This window comes from Camarhynchus parvulus, chromosome 7 (assembly GCF_901933205.1).
Source record: "Camarhynchus parvulus chromosome 7, STF_HiC, whole genome shotgun sequence".
NCBI lineage: Eukaryota > Metazoa > Chordata > Aves > Passeriformes > Thraupidae > Camarhynchus > Camarhynchus parvulus.
In genome coordinates, this window is record NC_044577.1 from 15,584,804 (window position 1) to 15,601,749 (window position 16,946).

The following is a 16,946-nucleotide window of genomic DNA, read 5'->3' on the forward strand; positions in this document are numbered from 1 at the left end:
TGCTGTGCTCTCTGTTATTTCACACACACACACACACACACACACACACACACACACACACACAGAGAGCAGAGATCCCAGCAACCACTGAATACTGACAACTCCCATTAAAGTGAGATCAGCAGAGCTCCCTGAAGTTCTTTGCTCAAAGTAACTCCCAAGAGCAGGCTATTCCTGGCAGCTGAGGATGTCTGAAGTATGCAGTACTGAACGAACTTCACAGCCCAAACTTCCAGGAGTGGTCTGATACCATCCCAGTGCCTCTCACAGTACCAGAACAAACTGAAACCTCTCTGCAGTCCAAGCTAATGAACTAGGCTACACCCGAGTGCCTATGAGGAGTGGTTCATACTTAAAACAATACATAAACTTTGCAGTACATTTTAGTTATGGCTTTTCTTAGCCTTATCATTTTCCTCAGGTCTGAAACCTCCTTTGTGGAAATTTGGCTCTATCTGCTCTGCTTTCTACATTTCATTAAGATAGCTCAAGACAACTCACTTGGAGGTGCAGCAGTTCTCCTAAGTAAAGGGTAATGAAGTCTCCTTTATTGGGGAACATGGATCACATTCCTCAGCTTACCTGGCTAGGACTGTCCCTGAGTTTGGCCCCTTTTTGTGAGAAGGGTTACATGTGACTAGCAAATCACGAAGATCTGTGCAACTTCCATTAGTCCTGTCTGACTGCCCCTTGGAATGCCCCTCCCACCCAGAAGAAAGAAGGTCAGTGATACACAAAATGCACTACACTATCAGCTACTGTAAAGACAGAAGGTAGATATAGCTGTATATATTTTTTTTAATAATATCTGGAATTATGCACAGTTTTCCTTTATCCAAGTGTCTAAATCCAAAACCTTTGTGCTTGCTCTGTAAACCTGATTCTGCTCTTGGCATAAGGTAAGCCATGGCTCTGCTCCCTTGCTCTCTCCCCTGTCTGCTGTTCAATGTAGGAATCAAGCCACCTCCAATTTCATATCTTAGTAACCAAATCCATTTCCTTCACACTGTGGATCAAAGGTCTAGGAAGATAAAAGCATCCCAATTTTTTGTTCATTGCATTTAATAACACTTAGGATATTATTTGATTACTTACTTTTTTTGTTACTGTAGTGATCCCAGATTAGAGTATTTTTATGTAACAGTGGAACTTTATCCTTGAGTAGCAGAAAAGCAATCCATTTACACTGAATTTCAGATTTTAGGGGCTTTAGTTACACTTTACTGCATTACATTTGCTCTTCATTCAAAACTGATAGCAAGGAAAACATTTATCAGTAGAGATGAGAAACAAGCTTATTAGAATAATAATTTCTAAAGAAAAATTGACTTTTTTTGAAACTGTAGAGTATTTCAAACCTACTAATGTAGCTTAGTTTTGTTAGAATATCCTATAAAGAGGAAGTACATGCAACTAAAGCAGAACATTTGAAACATCCCACTGAAAATAAAACACTATGGCTTTGCTGACAGCTGTGTTCACACAGAGAGAGTATTCTGTATCTATGTATAAATGTTTGTGTAACAGGAAACAAAATTTTGATCATTAAGACAAATCACCCCTCTGACCTTCCAGTAAAGAGATGCTAAGAGTTTCAACACTAACAGATTTCTCTTCTGGACTCTGTCATTTATGTCTTCCTAAGACAGGATCAGTCACAGATTTTTTCCCAACTCAGATTAGATTTCTCTGTGGGGAGCACACAGGGTGGGAGAGTGAAGATCTTATTCTTTTAAATCATTATATTTCTCACAAACAACATCAAAGGTTCAGCGACTCACATCAAACAAAAGATGCTGACAGAAACCCAGCTCTGTTCAGGGCATTGTTAGGCAGAGACAGTAGCACTATGAATAGCAGGGCCAAAGGCCATGCACTCTGCTTCTGGGCAGATAAATACATAGTCAGGTAGTCAGTGACAATGACAGCAGCTATTTAAATTTAAGGGAGATGTCTTTGTGGAAGATAAAGCAGCTCATGGCTTTTACAACTTATGCGTGCCTGAGATTGCCCTGCTCACCTCTACCTTGGTGCTCCCTTGAACTGCTCCATTTTAGTGTTATTTTTAGAGCTATTCAAGATTTTCTTGGGTATTGAGAACTTCAAGCATACAATAGAATCTACAGAATTGAATTTGCATTACTCCATCCAGGATTCTGGGGGGGAATCTGGGAAGAGTAGAAACATTCAGCCTAGCAAGTACTTTAAATGTTTTGAATGGAATGTGGAGGGACAGATTCCTTCTCTACCACACTGTTGGAAGGACTTAGAATGAAATGTAATTGCTCTGTCTGCAACTCCAAGAGCTCTGATATGGCTGCCTTCCTTTAGAAGATAATGTCTGGCCTTGCAATTAAATCTATTTGTTGTCTATGATAATGTAGCTGCAAAAGCATATATTCTGCTTGTAAACTTAATTAAATGCACAGGGTGGCATAAATGGTAGAGCCTCTACAAAGTACACTAAAAATGCACAGAAGTCTTTAACAGTCATGGCTTTCTGTGTTTTAACTTCTGTGCTTCAGGAGTTGACTTTGACACTTGAATTGGAAGTACATACACAGTGTGATTTTTCTTTTTTCCAAAGGTATATACTCTACTTGAAATTATCAGACAGGAGATTAATTCTCCTTCACAGAGAACGTTAAAAAGGTGTTCTTCAACAACCATGCTTACACTGCTATATCCTGATGCAGCCCTTCCTCAGTTACCACTTCTGTCCCTTTCCCTCTGTCCTTCAATTACAGTTTTGCATGATGAAATAACTGTAAAAGAAATTCAGGGTTTGCACCACTCCTCTGAGAAGCCCTGCCTGTCCAGAATAGACTGTATGGCATGGCTGAGTCCTTACCCAGGCAAGAGTCACTGGATGCAGCCAACACAATGACTTCTTCCTTCAGTTTTTTCTATTCTGTCTATACAATCAGAAAAACTACAATTTTTTAACCAAGAAGACTTTATGAACATTTTGGAAATGGTTTTCCACCATTCACCCATACCTGGGATTGTTGATACAAAAGTCAGGGCACTGCTCTTATATTTTAAGTTAACAATTAGTCAGGGGACAGAGAACTCGCTAGCAGTTCACCATGCACCTATATAGACAGTCCATGAAACATATTCTTAAGTTGTCAAGTGTTTTAACAAAAAAAAAAAAACCTCCCAAAACAAACAAACAAACAAAAAAAATCAGGACCAAGCTGTTTGGAAAGATCTGTTCAATGGAAGCAATTTGATCAGCTCTGTGTGATTCTCATTGAAGCCAGCTTTTCCTTTGTAGCATGTTGAAGGAAGAGGAAGATAACTTTCAATAGATCCTAAAGAATACCATAAAGACGCACTCTTTTGGCAGGGTTTACTTCTGACCTTTGATTTGGACACAAAGAGTGGGAGATAAAGCATTAATGCTTCCTGAGAGCATCTGGCTGACAAGAATTAGTGAGGCACATCAGCCTGAGATTCAGTTTGTGATACCAGGGACTGAGGCAGATCAAACAGATGTTGGCAGATCAAATTAGTCTCCCTCCCTGTTGAAATCCAGTGGGTAATACTATCCAAGGAAGAGCAGGTGCAACATATTCTGCTGTGTTTGTAAGAAATTTGCTTCAGAGGAAACTTAATCAGGCCAAATGCCAGTGCTGGGGGGACGTTGGTAGCGAAGGATTATGTTAGGAATAAGGGTTTGGCCCAGAGAAAAGAGATTTTTAACACAGTAGAAAGATCCCTCTGTTGCCTTGAAGGAGAAACTTAAGTAGGTTCAGCACTTTCCTTGCTTTGTTTCTTGTTCACAAATGATGAATCTATATGAGGCCATCCAGAATGAATTCTGTGGAACTTGCAGAAAACTCAGATATTATCCCTGTATTAAAACTTCTGGTAATGGAACAAGCATTACCAATAATTTTTCTTACCTATTGTCCTTACTCTGAGAAGTTTTTTCTGCTACTTTCTTACTAATAGAAAAGGTTAAGAAGAACTATACAAGAAAGAAAAATCAGGAAAAGAATTATTTTATTTGCAATTTCAATTTAAGTCCATCACTATTTCACAGTATAATATGGAAAAGCATAATTTTGGTGGTGTCAGAGCAAAGATTTTTTTGTAACTACGATGAGCATCTTTTTTACAAAAGATGCAAGGATCCTGATCCTCTTTTTCTGCTTCCTGAGAGTAGGAAGAGTTTCATTTTGCCTTTGAAAATTAGAGTAATATTTTTGTTATGGTTTTCATAACTTGGTGAGATTATTGATGCAACATTGTATTACAATCAACAATTTTAAGAATTTACAAGTTTGTCCAAAATGTTTAGAAGAGGCAGCAGAAAGGAGTACTTTTTTTCGTTCAGACAGGAGTACTTCAGCTTACTTCTGAGTCATCTTATGCCAAAACAGTCTCAGCTGAAAGGGCAGTTCATCAACAAAGGTATTTGGGAGAAGACAGAAAAACAAACATTTCCCATTGACTTCAGTGAAGCTAAGCTTCACTAAAGGCTTTCACCCTAATCAGTGAGAAAAATTGAATCATTCATAATATTATAATTTCTGTTGCTGTTTTACTTAGAATTATCTGCCCAATGTGTTGTGAAGGACATGGCAGTCATGTATGGAAACGTATATAAAGATCTGAGGAAGTAGATTGAAAAGTTGGCAAATAAGGTAGAAGAGACAGCCAATAGAGGGAACTCCAACTGTACAGCAAATCTGAAAGAAGATGAATGGATAATTTAACAGCCATTCAGTTTTCAAGAAAGACAAAGCACAAACTACATTGCATCAGAAAAGGACTAGAAATGATGATGGATGAAACACTTCAAGTAAGTGTTTAACACAACAGAATCATGGTTGCCTGCAGAATTCCCAGCTGAGGGTAAATTCAAAGAATTCATATCAGTCTCGGCATATGAGACTGATATGATTTGAAGAATTTTTCAAAATCCATTTAATAGCAAGGCAGAAGACATTGATCAGCTACTTGGTTAAAATGCTGAGAGCAAAGGAGTTAAAAAACATTCTGTCTCTAGCATGCTCCAGACGTAGAATCAAAACCATGAACACCAGAGCTAAATAAGAAGTTGTTTATGAAATAATAACTCCTCCAAGCAAACCCTTGATTTCATGAAATTGTAATGAACAACAGATGAATCCTTTGCAACTGTAGCAATACATCAGCAGAGCTACTTCAGTAGGTCCCATTCCTTCAGAATCACTCTCCCTTTGGCTGCATAATGTGTGTGATATTTGTCAGAGCACATTTTGCTACCAGGAGCTCTGTACATACTTTTCTCCCTGAAATACCCAGCACATTTTACCAATGGTTAATCTTAATTTATAATCATGCCTCTGTAGTTTACTCCCAAAGGAGTACAGTATTATTCTTGCCAGTGTACCATCACCAGAAAGAAGCTTAACATTAATTCACAGAGGAAGAGCAGAACACTTGTGCATGTATTCGATCAATTTCCAGTCACAACTGCCTTCCATCCACTAACAATTTTTAGAGAGAAGCTAAAAGAAACTCCTTTTTTCTACACGAGAAATTAGTAATATATTAATTTCTTCTAATTACATTTTTAGGCATCAGAAAAAAAATCCTGATAGAAATGAAAAAGTAATCCACTAATGCATTATGTATATGATGACCTGGCCCATTCCTCATTAAGCCCTAAAAGGAATAAACAAAGTCCCCTTCAACCACAAGGAGACTGCAATAATGTTTTTTTCATGAACTCAACCCCCTCACAAATACTGTATGTTTTTGAAGAACATAATGATTAAATACAGTCCTGAATCAGTAGGGCAAATAATTAATTCATGTACACACACAGTCAAGGGTTCATAGAAGTTAATCCCTACATCTCTGTATCACTTTGTCTTCTGTATTCTATTATGGAAGGTAGAATTCTACCAATGTTTTTGGGTTTAGTATATGGCCATATATTCAGAAATACTTTTGGGTTTTCTAAACAACTTCCACAAATAATTTGTATTATGAAGATAAAATCTGTGGATGACTGCAGCACGGTTTCCTTTTATCTGAACTAATCTGAAGTTCAAGGACTTTCAGATAGATGGCTCACCTTTGGCCTATGTATTCTCATGTGAAAGCCACTTCAGCAAAACTCAGGAGTCCAATTCAGCTTTGCTGTAACTGGTCATGACTCTCTTGACTTCAACAATGCTTCATATGCTTACACCGAGTCTGAATTTATCCCCATGGCTTCTCGGTCACTGGTCCTCCCTTCCAACTAAGAAACTGCCTACATAATAAAAGTGATTCATTAGAAACCACTGGGTTCCAAAGTAGAGTGAACACTGAGACCTATAACTTTTTTATATGTGCTCAGTCATAAAAATGAATTTATATGGTCTTATTCCATAAACTCACTTTACAAATATTAGCCCCGCAACCATACTTTCATGAGCTGTAATCTTGTCAAAGCTCACAAGTTAAGCAAGGTCACAACTGGTCAATATTTGGATGAGAATCTCTGGCAGGGAGGAGGCAAAAAGAAAAGTCATGCAGTGTTTGTAAGTTCGGACATATTGTGCTCCTCTTTAAAAAGATTTGGTACTAGTCTTATAGTACAACAAAATTTGGTATTTGCTTTAGCAATAAGTTTAGCCTCTGACCACAGCTGTGCTGCATCTAGGCAGTTTCACTAATATCTTTGCCCAGAGATGAAGATAATGTAGCAGATGAAGTCTTCTCCCCCCCACAACCCACTTCAACTCAGAAACTTGGCACCCAGAGGAACAAACAAATGCCTCCACTGCTCCCTACCACCCTCTCTCTGAAGGGGTTTGTTTCTACTGCTGCTGTTTCTGCATTCCACATGCTTTATCTACCAAAATACACATCTCTATACACAAGGAAAGAAAGAAAAGAAAAACCAAACCACTCTGCCCTCCTTACCTTCTCCCATAAATAGCTTCCTCTATGTATCTTATGCTCTTTCCCATTTGTGCTCTTCCTTCAGGCAGCCCTGCCCTTCTCCCAGGTGCACACAATGTAGTGCTGAAGTGCCATTAACATTTTCCTGTGCTGAGGAGTTTATAGATAAGCAGAGCTATACTTTGGGAAAGAATGCTGTGGGCAGAGCAGTACACAGTCCCAAAAGACATCTAAACAATTGAAGGTGCTAAGAAAAAGACACTGCTATACAGTAACTTTCTGACAAACAACTTAGTCACACATCTGAGGTAAAACATGGATGCAGAAGGGAACTGCAAACCTCTCTGGCTTTTCCTAATGCTGGAGCAGGCGGTGCCTCCCCCACACTTTATCACTCTGCAGCCAAGAGCAGCTTTCACAGTAAAGGGGCTAGAATGGGAAAGGTCACCAATCCTGTACCTATTGCTGTGCAGCAAGGCAGCTGCACTGCAGGGAAGGACTGCAAGTGGGCACTGAGGTCCCAGGGGAGAAAGGAACTCCCCCAGGCAGGGGCTCCCTCTCCCCGAGCTCAGCTGCTGCCAGCTCCCAGCCTGGCCACAGCACCAAGCAGGGATAGAAAAGGGCGTTTCTGCAGCTACTGAGGCTAGGTGGTGGTATCCTGCGTCAGACAGCTGGTGAAGACCCAGCCTCTTCCTAGGAAGGCAAGTAATAAATAAGGCATTAAGAACCTAGATACCAAATTAGACAGATCATGAGCAAAGCTGTTTGTAAGAGGCATGCATCAAAAATAGTAGCATGGAGGAGCAGTACATCAAGGGGTTCTCATTCAGTAAAACAGAAAGCAAAAACTGCAGCCAGGAGGTGGAAAACCCTGACAAAGCTACAGCCAAATAAACTTAAAGAGCTTTGGGAATAAATTGGTGGTTTAATCCGGATCAGGAACAGGTGCAATGAATGTAATTCAGTAAATGGTCCAGACCCTGCCAGAAGGGAGAGAAATGTGTTGCTTTTGAGATAATTTCCCAGAAGCTTCATAAAAGCAAATTGATTACTGAAGTTTAATAATTAAAACAGGGCCAGATATATAGTAATCAAATGAGTTTTTAATTACATCTCAAGAAGAAATAAAATCCAATTTGTGCACTTTGTATCAGAGAAGCCCTACTGAAATGCTTTAGTAGCTGGAAAAAATAAAATAAAAGCTAATTTCCATAGGAATTATAGTAGTCAGTTTAATTAAAAGACTAGATCAGAATGAAAAAGTCCCAAAGTGAAAGGATACTAAATACAGAAGCAGTGGTTCAAACATCAAATCAATGTCTAAATAAAGACATTTTATAGACCAAGTGCAAAATCTGCACTGTCAAGTATCACTAATCTAAATTAATGTGTAACAAAATAAAGTTTCTTAGAATTACACTATATATTTTGTACGTATTCCATTGAATTAATTGCTCATGCCATGGTAAAAATTAATATCAAAGACATGGTTTATTCTTTCTTAAATACTCCTTATAATCTGTTTCATCAAAGTTAATGTTAGTAGTTAACCATTCTTGTTATTTACCTGGTAGCCTCTGTTGCACCTGGGTTATTAGACTCTAATGTCCACTTAGGTCTATATTTTGAAGAAATATATGTGTATTTACTTACAGATTTAAAATATGTTTACAGCTCATAGGATAACAGTGATTACCACAGAACTGTGGGGGTGCTTCCTGAATCTATTCCCAGCCTACTTGGGCTCCTGGTCCCTGCTGTAGTCAATGCAAAGCTAATTGCTGTAAGCACCTCAAGCACTCGCAGCCATCCTGGCACAGTCCGTGACAGGGCTGTCTCCTGCCATAAGCCATGGCAGATGCCAGTGCCTGGAGGGACAGGCACAGCAGGAGGTCATGCCCAGACCTCTGCAATTGCTCCCTGGAACCAGGCTGGAAAACATCAGTCTTGTGGTCGGTCCTGGCAAAAAAGCAAGGTTACAGAAAGGACAGAGACACAGTCGAGAGCTGCACAGCCATACTGAGGCAGAGCCTGCAGTCCCAGTGAGCTCCATCTTCTCTGTGCTGCCTGTAGCTGCTATAGGTTCCTGGGTACAGTGTATATATATAGTATATACAGCATATATACTATATATGGAGAGAGAGAGAGAGAGAGAGAGAAAATATAGTATATATGTGTATACATACATATACATACATACATATATATATACAGGAACAACCTGTACTGCATTTTGTACTTACGGATCCTGGAGCTGACAGGATGTGAGTGCAGAAGACCTTTGGGCTTACAGAGGTTTGAAGCATACTGATTTTTAAGCAGTGATTTAACCACCAGGCTGCTTGCTAATATATATTTCTTATTATTTATGTATTTGAGTTTTTAAAAATTGAAGGTGTATATTGGAAAAATACTTCACAAAAACTTTTTGAAGGTACTGGCTGTGCACAGAAAGGATCTGATATGTTGCTGTCAAGGGCTGAGTATCACATGTGCTACCTCTAGACACTGAGCGGGCAGTGGTAATGCAGGCGCTAATGGTAATGGCAGTGAGCTTTTCAGATACTTTAAGCTCTTTATAATACATTACTGCCCCTCTGTTTTAGACTCTGCCAAATCAGGTTTAAGGAATACAGAACAGTCTGAAATGAAGATATACAAATGCAGAGTTGTGAGGCATGGTGATGGGAAAGTTGAAAATCCTTATCCATTCTATAAAATGAATGACCATCAGCAGCAAGCAATGCTGTAGGGAGCAGAGACTGCAGTGAACCTGCCTCTTACCTCAGGCCCAAGACTGCAAAATTATCTACCCAGTCTGGGCCATATTCTAAGGAAATAATTTTGAAGTGGATTTGATTCAAGTTCCAGCTTCTTCCTCACAAAACCACATCAAATGATGCGATTTTTTCACAAGTGCTGAGCATTCATATTTCCTACGGAAGTCAACTGAAATTGCAAGTTTTCAGCACATCTTAAAATCAGGCCATTAACCCTTAATTATCATATAATAGCTCAATTAAAAATCTACCAAGACTTACTTCAAGCCAAGCTCCCATGGCTTGCAAGCTAGCTATAAAAAAATCCAGTTCTTTAGTGTTGTCTGGGCTCTGGGGACCATTTAAAGCAGCTCCTGTTAACCCTGCTATTTAAAGCAAAAACTGATCAACTGCAAAGGTACCTGTTCCCCCTTTCATTTCATTTTTTATCATTTTCTGCACTTTTAGAAGAGCAACGTTTGCTGTCTTCTTTGTCCTTTTTGGTTTTTAATCTGGCACCAATCCTTTCTTTCCAATGACAAATACATCATTTCCACGCTATAGGAGAAAGCATGCTGCCCAGCTCTCAGCAAAGCCACTGCTTGCTAGCCAGAAAAGCTGCAAAAGAACACCTCAAAGAAAACTCATTTATATTTCTTTAATTTGAGCACACACTAATTGTTTTTTCTGCCAGCTTGGAAAAGCACAGTACTGTTGTGGTTTAGTCATCTACAGGAAAAAGAATCGAGCACTAGGGAGATTATTTCAGTTTTGTCCAGCTTGTCATCCAGTCAGTGGACCTTCCTGCTCATTGATGCCATAGCTAGTAGCCTTAGGCACTTGGGGATCCTTCAAAAGAACTATCTTTAAGGATTGCAATAAAGCTATAGTAGTTGAGCAGCATCTCTGTCATTTTGTGTGCCTTTTTCTACATTTTTGGTGGCTTAAAGACGTACGTAAAACGAGTCAGATAGATAAAGAGAACTCAATGGGGACAATAAATTTACCTCCACAGGTATTTGCACATGGGAGTTAGGAGGGTAGGGGCATAGTGCAGATCAAACTCTTTTTTCCCCATTATGCCATGGACTGTCCTTAAAAGGAGTCAGTATTTTTTCTCTCATCCTCTTTTTAATCTTCTTACAGTGTCTAGTGAAGCTGAATGTGAAACTGAAGCCTATGCTGGACTCCGTGGCAGTAAATAGAGGTAAATGGGAGGAACTGCACCAGAAAAGACTTCCTTCTCAGGCAGCATCCTTGTCCTCCTTTTCCTCTAGCTTCACCACGTCTCTCAAAGACATCAACTAAGCCTGCAAATATGAGTTCACTTTACAACAAGAGCTGTCTGAAAGGTTTTCATAAGCTTAGACCCACCATTTTTTAAGAAATGCTTTCCCAGACATGCCTAATTGATGGGATATTATCTTGATGGCAGCACAGTTTGCTTTTCCTGGAAGGCTTAGTGGGACTGAAGGGAAGCCTGCAGAGGGATTGCGCTGGTATCTGGAGCGACATGCAACACTGAACAGAAGAAGCATTCATTCAGCTCCACTACATTTCAACTGCTGCTGTAAAAATCTGTAAAGCTGACAACAGACTGAAATATAAGAACTCACAGCTTAATAAAATTAATAATACAGAGCAGGACTGGGATACAAGCTGGCCAATTCATATGCAAGGAGCTGCAGAAAACAGAATAGTGTGTAATTACATTGTTGTTTTGCATCTCTTCAGTACATGTTATGAATCAATTATGCCTGCTTTTGTGATGCTCCTCTCTTACTCTCCCTCCTCTTTTATGCCTGAATGTTCAGAAAAGCCTGCTTTGTATTCTGAAGAAGTATTTTTTTACAACAAAGCTTCTTAGTGATTGATCAGGGACTTTAGAATTGCCTACCTTTGCTACATTTAAAAACAAACTTTATTATCTTTAAAAACACCAAGCTGTCCCTTCTTCCCTGAGAAATTCCTATTAACACTGCAGCAAATTTCTCAGCAAGAGGAAGTTTGCATAAAGGCAAAATATTGCATGGTAATTTTAGAGTGGGTTTTTTTCATTTAAAAAATGCTCTTATAACACATTATTTTTTTTAATTATAGTGTTGCCTAAGGAAAAGATTAATGGGGTTTTTTTTGAAAATAGAATACAAATAAAAAAGGAAAGCTGTTGCTTTGTGCTTCAGGTTTAAATTACGTTGAAAGCAGAACATGGCTAAGCCTTTCTACTATAATTTCCGGTAGAAATTAGTATTTTGAAATGGTAGAGAGGTAGAATATCATCACACTGGACCACCCCTTACTCTCTCACAGTTCTTTCAGTACAATATCAAGTGCTATTACTGCAGCTAGCACAGCACTAGTCAAGGCTCACATGTTGACACCTGGGGTAAAGGTGTCCCTAAATTCTAATCAAATATCATAGGTCACAAAACCAAATGTCTCTCTGTGATGACCCTAGTATTACCTGAAAGTTGGTCTCCTTCCATTAGTGTGAAGATCACTAATGCAGCAAACCTGTGATTTGAGGGTGTTTTCTCTGCTGTATGTCCAGACACAAGAGGAGTCATGTTGCAGTGCTTATGAGTGCCCATTCATAGGGGAAAAAAAAGCCTTTGTACTTCATGAAAAATGGGATTCTAAATATAGGGTTGTCTGGCAGCAGAAATTAAAGCTGAATTCAGCTTAGTTTTACACCTGTGCCAAACTCCATTTACTTAAGTGGAATTACCTTGAACTGGCACCAGCTAAATGGAAATCAGAACCTGGCCCAGCTGATCAGATGCTAAAAGAGCTTTTCTCCTTTCTAAGGAAACTGAGTTGTTAGAGCCTTAGAAAAGCTAACTACATCAAACAGAAATAACAAATCTGCTGATCCCTTCTTTAAAAGAAACACAACAAACTAAAAATGCTCTGTGCTTCTAATGGTGTGTAGGACAATAGCTGGAAATTCAACAACCTTGTGAACCAATCTGGTAGTGCACAACTGAACCATATCACTCTCTAGCTGAAGGAAGCAGGGAAGGAGCAGAAATGCAAACTGCACAGCAGTGAGTACACACACCAAATGGAAATGTTTCTGCTGTTCTTTTACCACTTCTTTCTTCTCGCAATAAAGCCAGAGCAGTTTAGTAAGCAGCAAGCCATACAAACCTACAACACATACTTTATTGGAAAAACAGCTACTAGAGACCGACAGTACTGCTGGCAAGTACACACAGCTTTCCTGAATTTTGATATTGCATACTGCTAAGTGTAACTTAATTTATAATGCATACCCTACGGCCTCCCCAAAGGTTGAGTCTCCCCTCATTTCCTCTCCTTTTATTGGCTTCAGTGCACTGTTGCCCATGGCAACACCCACTGCCAGGGATGGGGACTCGGCAGCACCGCAGCCTGACACACAGCTGAAGCCCTAACAATGTCAACCATCAATCAAGTGACTGTTTGTAATTGCCTCCATCTATTTCTCCTGTCGTTTGGTATCTTTGCCATTGTGGGTCAAAATTCAGAAACTGCTGACTAATGTTATGGTTCTGTTCCTCCATCACAAGGAAAAAAATGAGAGCACACGGCTTGATCTTATCAGATTGTTCTCAGGAAAAATGAAGCAACCTTACTGAAACTGGGGGGCCCAGCAGTGCATCTCAGAACAGCATTCAGTCTCTGAAAGTCATTTAGCTCAATCTTTAAAAAACCAACCAACTAAACAATCAAAAACCTTATCTTCTTTTTTTAAGATTTAGCTTAGGAAACAGAAAAAAAAAAGTGAGAAAAAGATGATTTTTTGTTGAAGCACGTAGTACATTAAAGAAACATATTTCAAGTCTATTATATTTTAAGATTTTTGGAAACATTTTTAACTATTGCTTATAAACTTGATGATCAGAAATTGTATCTGCTTTTTATTATTTCTGATAGGGAAAAAATTTCCCAGTATTTCAGTCAGTTCTGCCAAACTCTCTGAGATATGCACAAGAGACATGATTGTGTAGGTTATTTAATCTCATTTTCTGTCTTTTACTTGCTTCCCTGCCTGCTGAACAAGGAGAGATTAAAAAAAAAAAAAACTAAAACATTGAAATCAGCCTAATTCTGTGAATGCATATAAAGCACGGGTCCACAAGAGGCAAGGACAAATCAAGAGAGCAGTGAGCATGTGGAGAACACAACTGTTACCCAGGACAGGGCTGCTTGGCCTTTCCCTTGAGATGGCCAGCACATCAGCAAAAGAAAAGTCACCATTTCTTTGTCCCAGCTGTAAGTGGAAATCCAGCCATGAATGAGGCCTCTAGCATTTACAATTCCAGTGCTAAAATTTGATGGGCACATGGATTGTCCATAGGACACCCAGGGGTGCTTCAGGTTGGTTGTAGCAATGCCTTTTTTTCTAGGTGTCCCACTGACTCGTCCCAACTGCTGCCTGAATTGGGTCAGGTTTCTAGGCCCATGAACTACAGGCCTTGAAGTCTCACAAAGCCAGGCAGCAGCCTTGGTTTTGTCACCAGAAAATGCTCAGGTCTTCATCCCCATCCTCAAAGATAGTTCAGGCCAAACAGTAATTTCACTTAGGATTCCCACCTGTGAAACTACTTACCAAAATCACCCTTTCCTCACAAAAAATGAAACCCAAATAAAACAATCATTTACAAAAACCCTCCATAAATGTTCTACAATTGCAAAGGCTAATCGGGAATGAACTAGACAATCAAATCCTGCTTGATTTTGAGCAGGCTTCTGAACTGCAGGTGCATCTTCCCCATCAGCTGGTGGTGAGTAACAAGGATGGGCTTGTCTCCTGCCCTTCTGCCAAAGCCCCATTCATATGCTCAGCAAGGAGACAAGGATGCCCACTGGGTACAGCCCCAATTTTGGCTTCACTCCTGAGAGGGGCATGGGGCAGACAGGCTTTGGTGGAAGAGCTCAGGTCTTGTATGTGCACTCCCTTGGACTAAAGTGCTCCCCTGCAACACAAAAATGTGACCCCACCAGAAAACTGAACACTGTTTGAGGCAAGGAGCACCTGGGGTAGGGGCTCTCCAGTGGTTGAGACAAAAGAACCTCCCAAGAACAAGATGTTCAAAAGGTGTCTTTGGCCAAAAGTCAAGTAGTGAAACCAGCCAATTCCCTCCCAGCCCGGACCTACAGACAAATAAGAACAGCTTCACAATGTGATGGAGATGCAGACTCTGTTTGTCAGGACGTGGTTTTGCTCCTTCTCCAAAGCAGAGCTGCACAAGGTCAGGCAGCAGTAGCTCACTGGGGTTGAAAGTGGCTGCCTCATGTGGCAGGCAGGCACAGAACTCCCCACACAGCTCTGTCTCAGCCAACCCCTACAATTACAGGGCCAGGGGTCTTGCCAAGAAGGTCAGTTGTGTGTTTTGTAACCACAGCACAGACAAGTATCTTTCATTCCAGCTCAGGTATTTCTTCAGATGGTGTCCTTGGTACAGCAGCTGCATTTTTCTGATCTGGTGACCTTGCTAATTGCGTCTTCTTAGAGAGCACTGCAATCTCATAATGTGCCTGTAGTTACCAACAAAGCCAATACTAGTACTCACAAATTGTTTTTGAAAACTGCAACCAGCAGTGCCTAATGTAATTTGTAATGTTTAGATTAATTCATTCTAATGGAAAAACAGGAGTGTTTCAGTCTACAGGCCAAATACTTATTTTCCCTTTATAAAATCAAACCAATTTTAATTCCTGATAAGTCATTTGTGCATTGTGTGAAAGTTTAAAACAGGTTTATTTCAAAGATACATAAAACATACTAACAGGCACTTCAACGCCTAGAGTGTTATGGGCAAGAAATAGGGAACAAGAAGGTTTTTTAATGGCTTTTTCAAAGAAAGGGTTTTCAAAGAGTAAAATCATGTGAATGGTTTCTAACATAGCACTGAAGTGGGATGTATGAGATGCCCCAGAGATTCTGCCCCAAAGTGGCTGAAATGTACCACTATTGGAATACATCCTGTATATTGCTTGTTACCTTTTCTTTCTTGGATTACTTTGTATTCAATTATGAATTCTTAAGCATGTAGGCCATTTCATCCTACAGTTTTCTGGGGAATACGCCTGTGGGAGACAGCTGACAAATGCACAGAAATACCATGTGTCTGTTCTAAGGCAAGTGAATCCCAGATACTTGCAAAATGTGTAGCTTAAAAGATTTCTGCATCATTTCCCTTTTTTTTTAATCTTAAAACTGTTACTGTTTTGCTTAGTAGATCAAACTATGCTGGTTCAGCTTTCAAAGCATGCTTTTGAAATTAGCAGCTTGGGTTTACTGGTCTTTAAAAAGATAAATAATTTTAACACCTTACTACGATTTTCTTTTTTTATTATTATTACTTTTCTTTGAAACTTGTTGGGATCAACCAGAGCTGTATCTATTGGTTACTGAATCACACAAATAGAAGATCTTGAAAACATGTGAGACTGAGTGGCCCAGATATGATTTTTGACACACAGCCTAGCAGCACTCATTCCTGGGGGCAAACCAAACTCCTTCCCTGGATATGCTTGGCATTAGTCTGGAACTACTAGAAACCAGATCTGCCTGGTAACTCAAAGGTAGCTATTCACATGCACAGAAATTACACAGATTATACAGTCTGTGGTCTAGAGTATCACTGATCAGAAATACCATGGGGGGAAAGGAGTCCCGCCAAAGCACAATTACATTGTTGAAGAAGAAAAGTTGGAAGTAATTTTTTCTACTTCTGGAAGTTGCAGGAAAGCTGTCGGATTGTGCCAAGGTACAGACATACTTCCTGCCATCCACCAGCCTTAACCAATGTTGGATCTTAATGGGCTGTAAAGGGGATGTTTCATGTGGGCAAAGCCCAAGACAGAGGTTAAATGGCTCCTGCCCTGGGCTACGTGTGTAGCTTAGAGCGTGCTTTTACATCATTTACTGCTTAAGGGAACTATTACACAGCTTTTAGAAATACAGGAGCTTTTTACTCTTTATTCCTCCCGGCTGCACGAGATCCCGAAATGAGGGAAATATTCGCTGCCCAAGCAGCGAGGATCCTGCTTTTTGCGCCAGTTCGGAACCGGCTCTGAACACGCGGTGTCAGCGCTCGGGACACGGGCGCAGGGAGAGGAGCAGAGGAGGGCGGGCAAAGGCAGAGGACGCGGCTCCGCTGCCGGCACTAGCTCCCAGTGGCGGCAGGGCGACCGGTCAGGCCCGGGCAGGGCGGCCGCCGCCATGGCCGCCGCTTGCGGGACAGCGCCCGCCCGCCCGGGAGCACTTCCGCCCCGGCCGCGCCGTTGCCATGGCAGTGATGGCGC

At 40.3% G+C, this 16,946-nt stretch overlaps 1 protein-coding gene across 1 annotated transcript in view; it reads left to right on the forward strand.

Moving 5' to 3' along the window:
* Positions 1–12,218, forward strand: part of PDE11A (phosphodiesterase 11A) — a 104,473-nt gene extending 92,255 nt beyond the window's left edge. Inside the window, exon 20 of the mRNA XM_030952414.1 lies at positions 10,797–12,218. Coding sequence (XP_030808274.1) covers positions 10,797–10,958 — 162 coding nt within the window. The 3' untranslated portion in view covers positions 10,959–12,218. The remainder of the gene's footprint in view (positions 1–10,796) is intronic.
* The last annotated feature ends 4,728 nt before the right edge of the window (positions 12,219–16,946 follow it).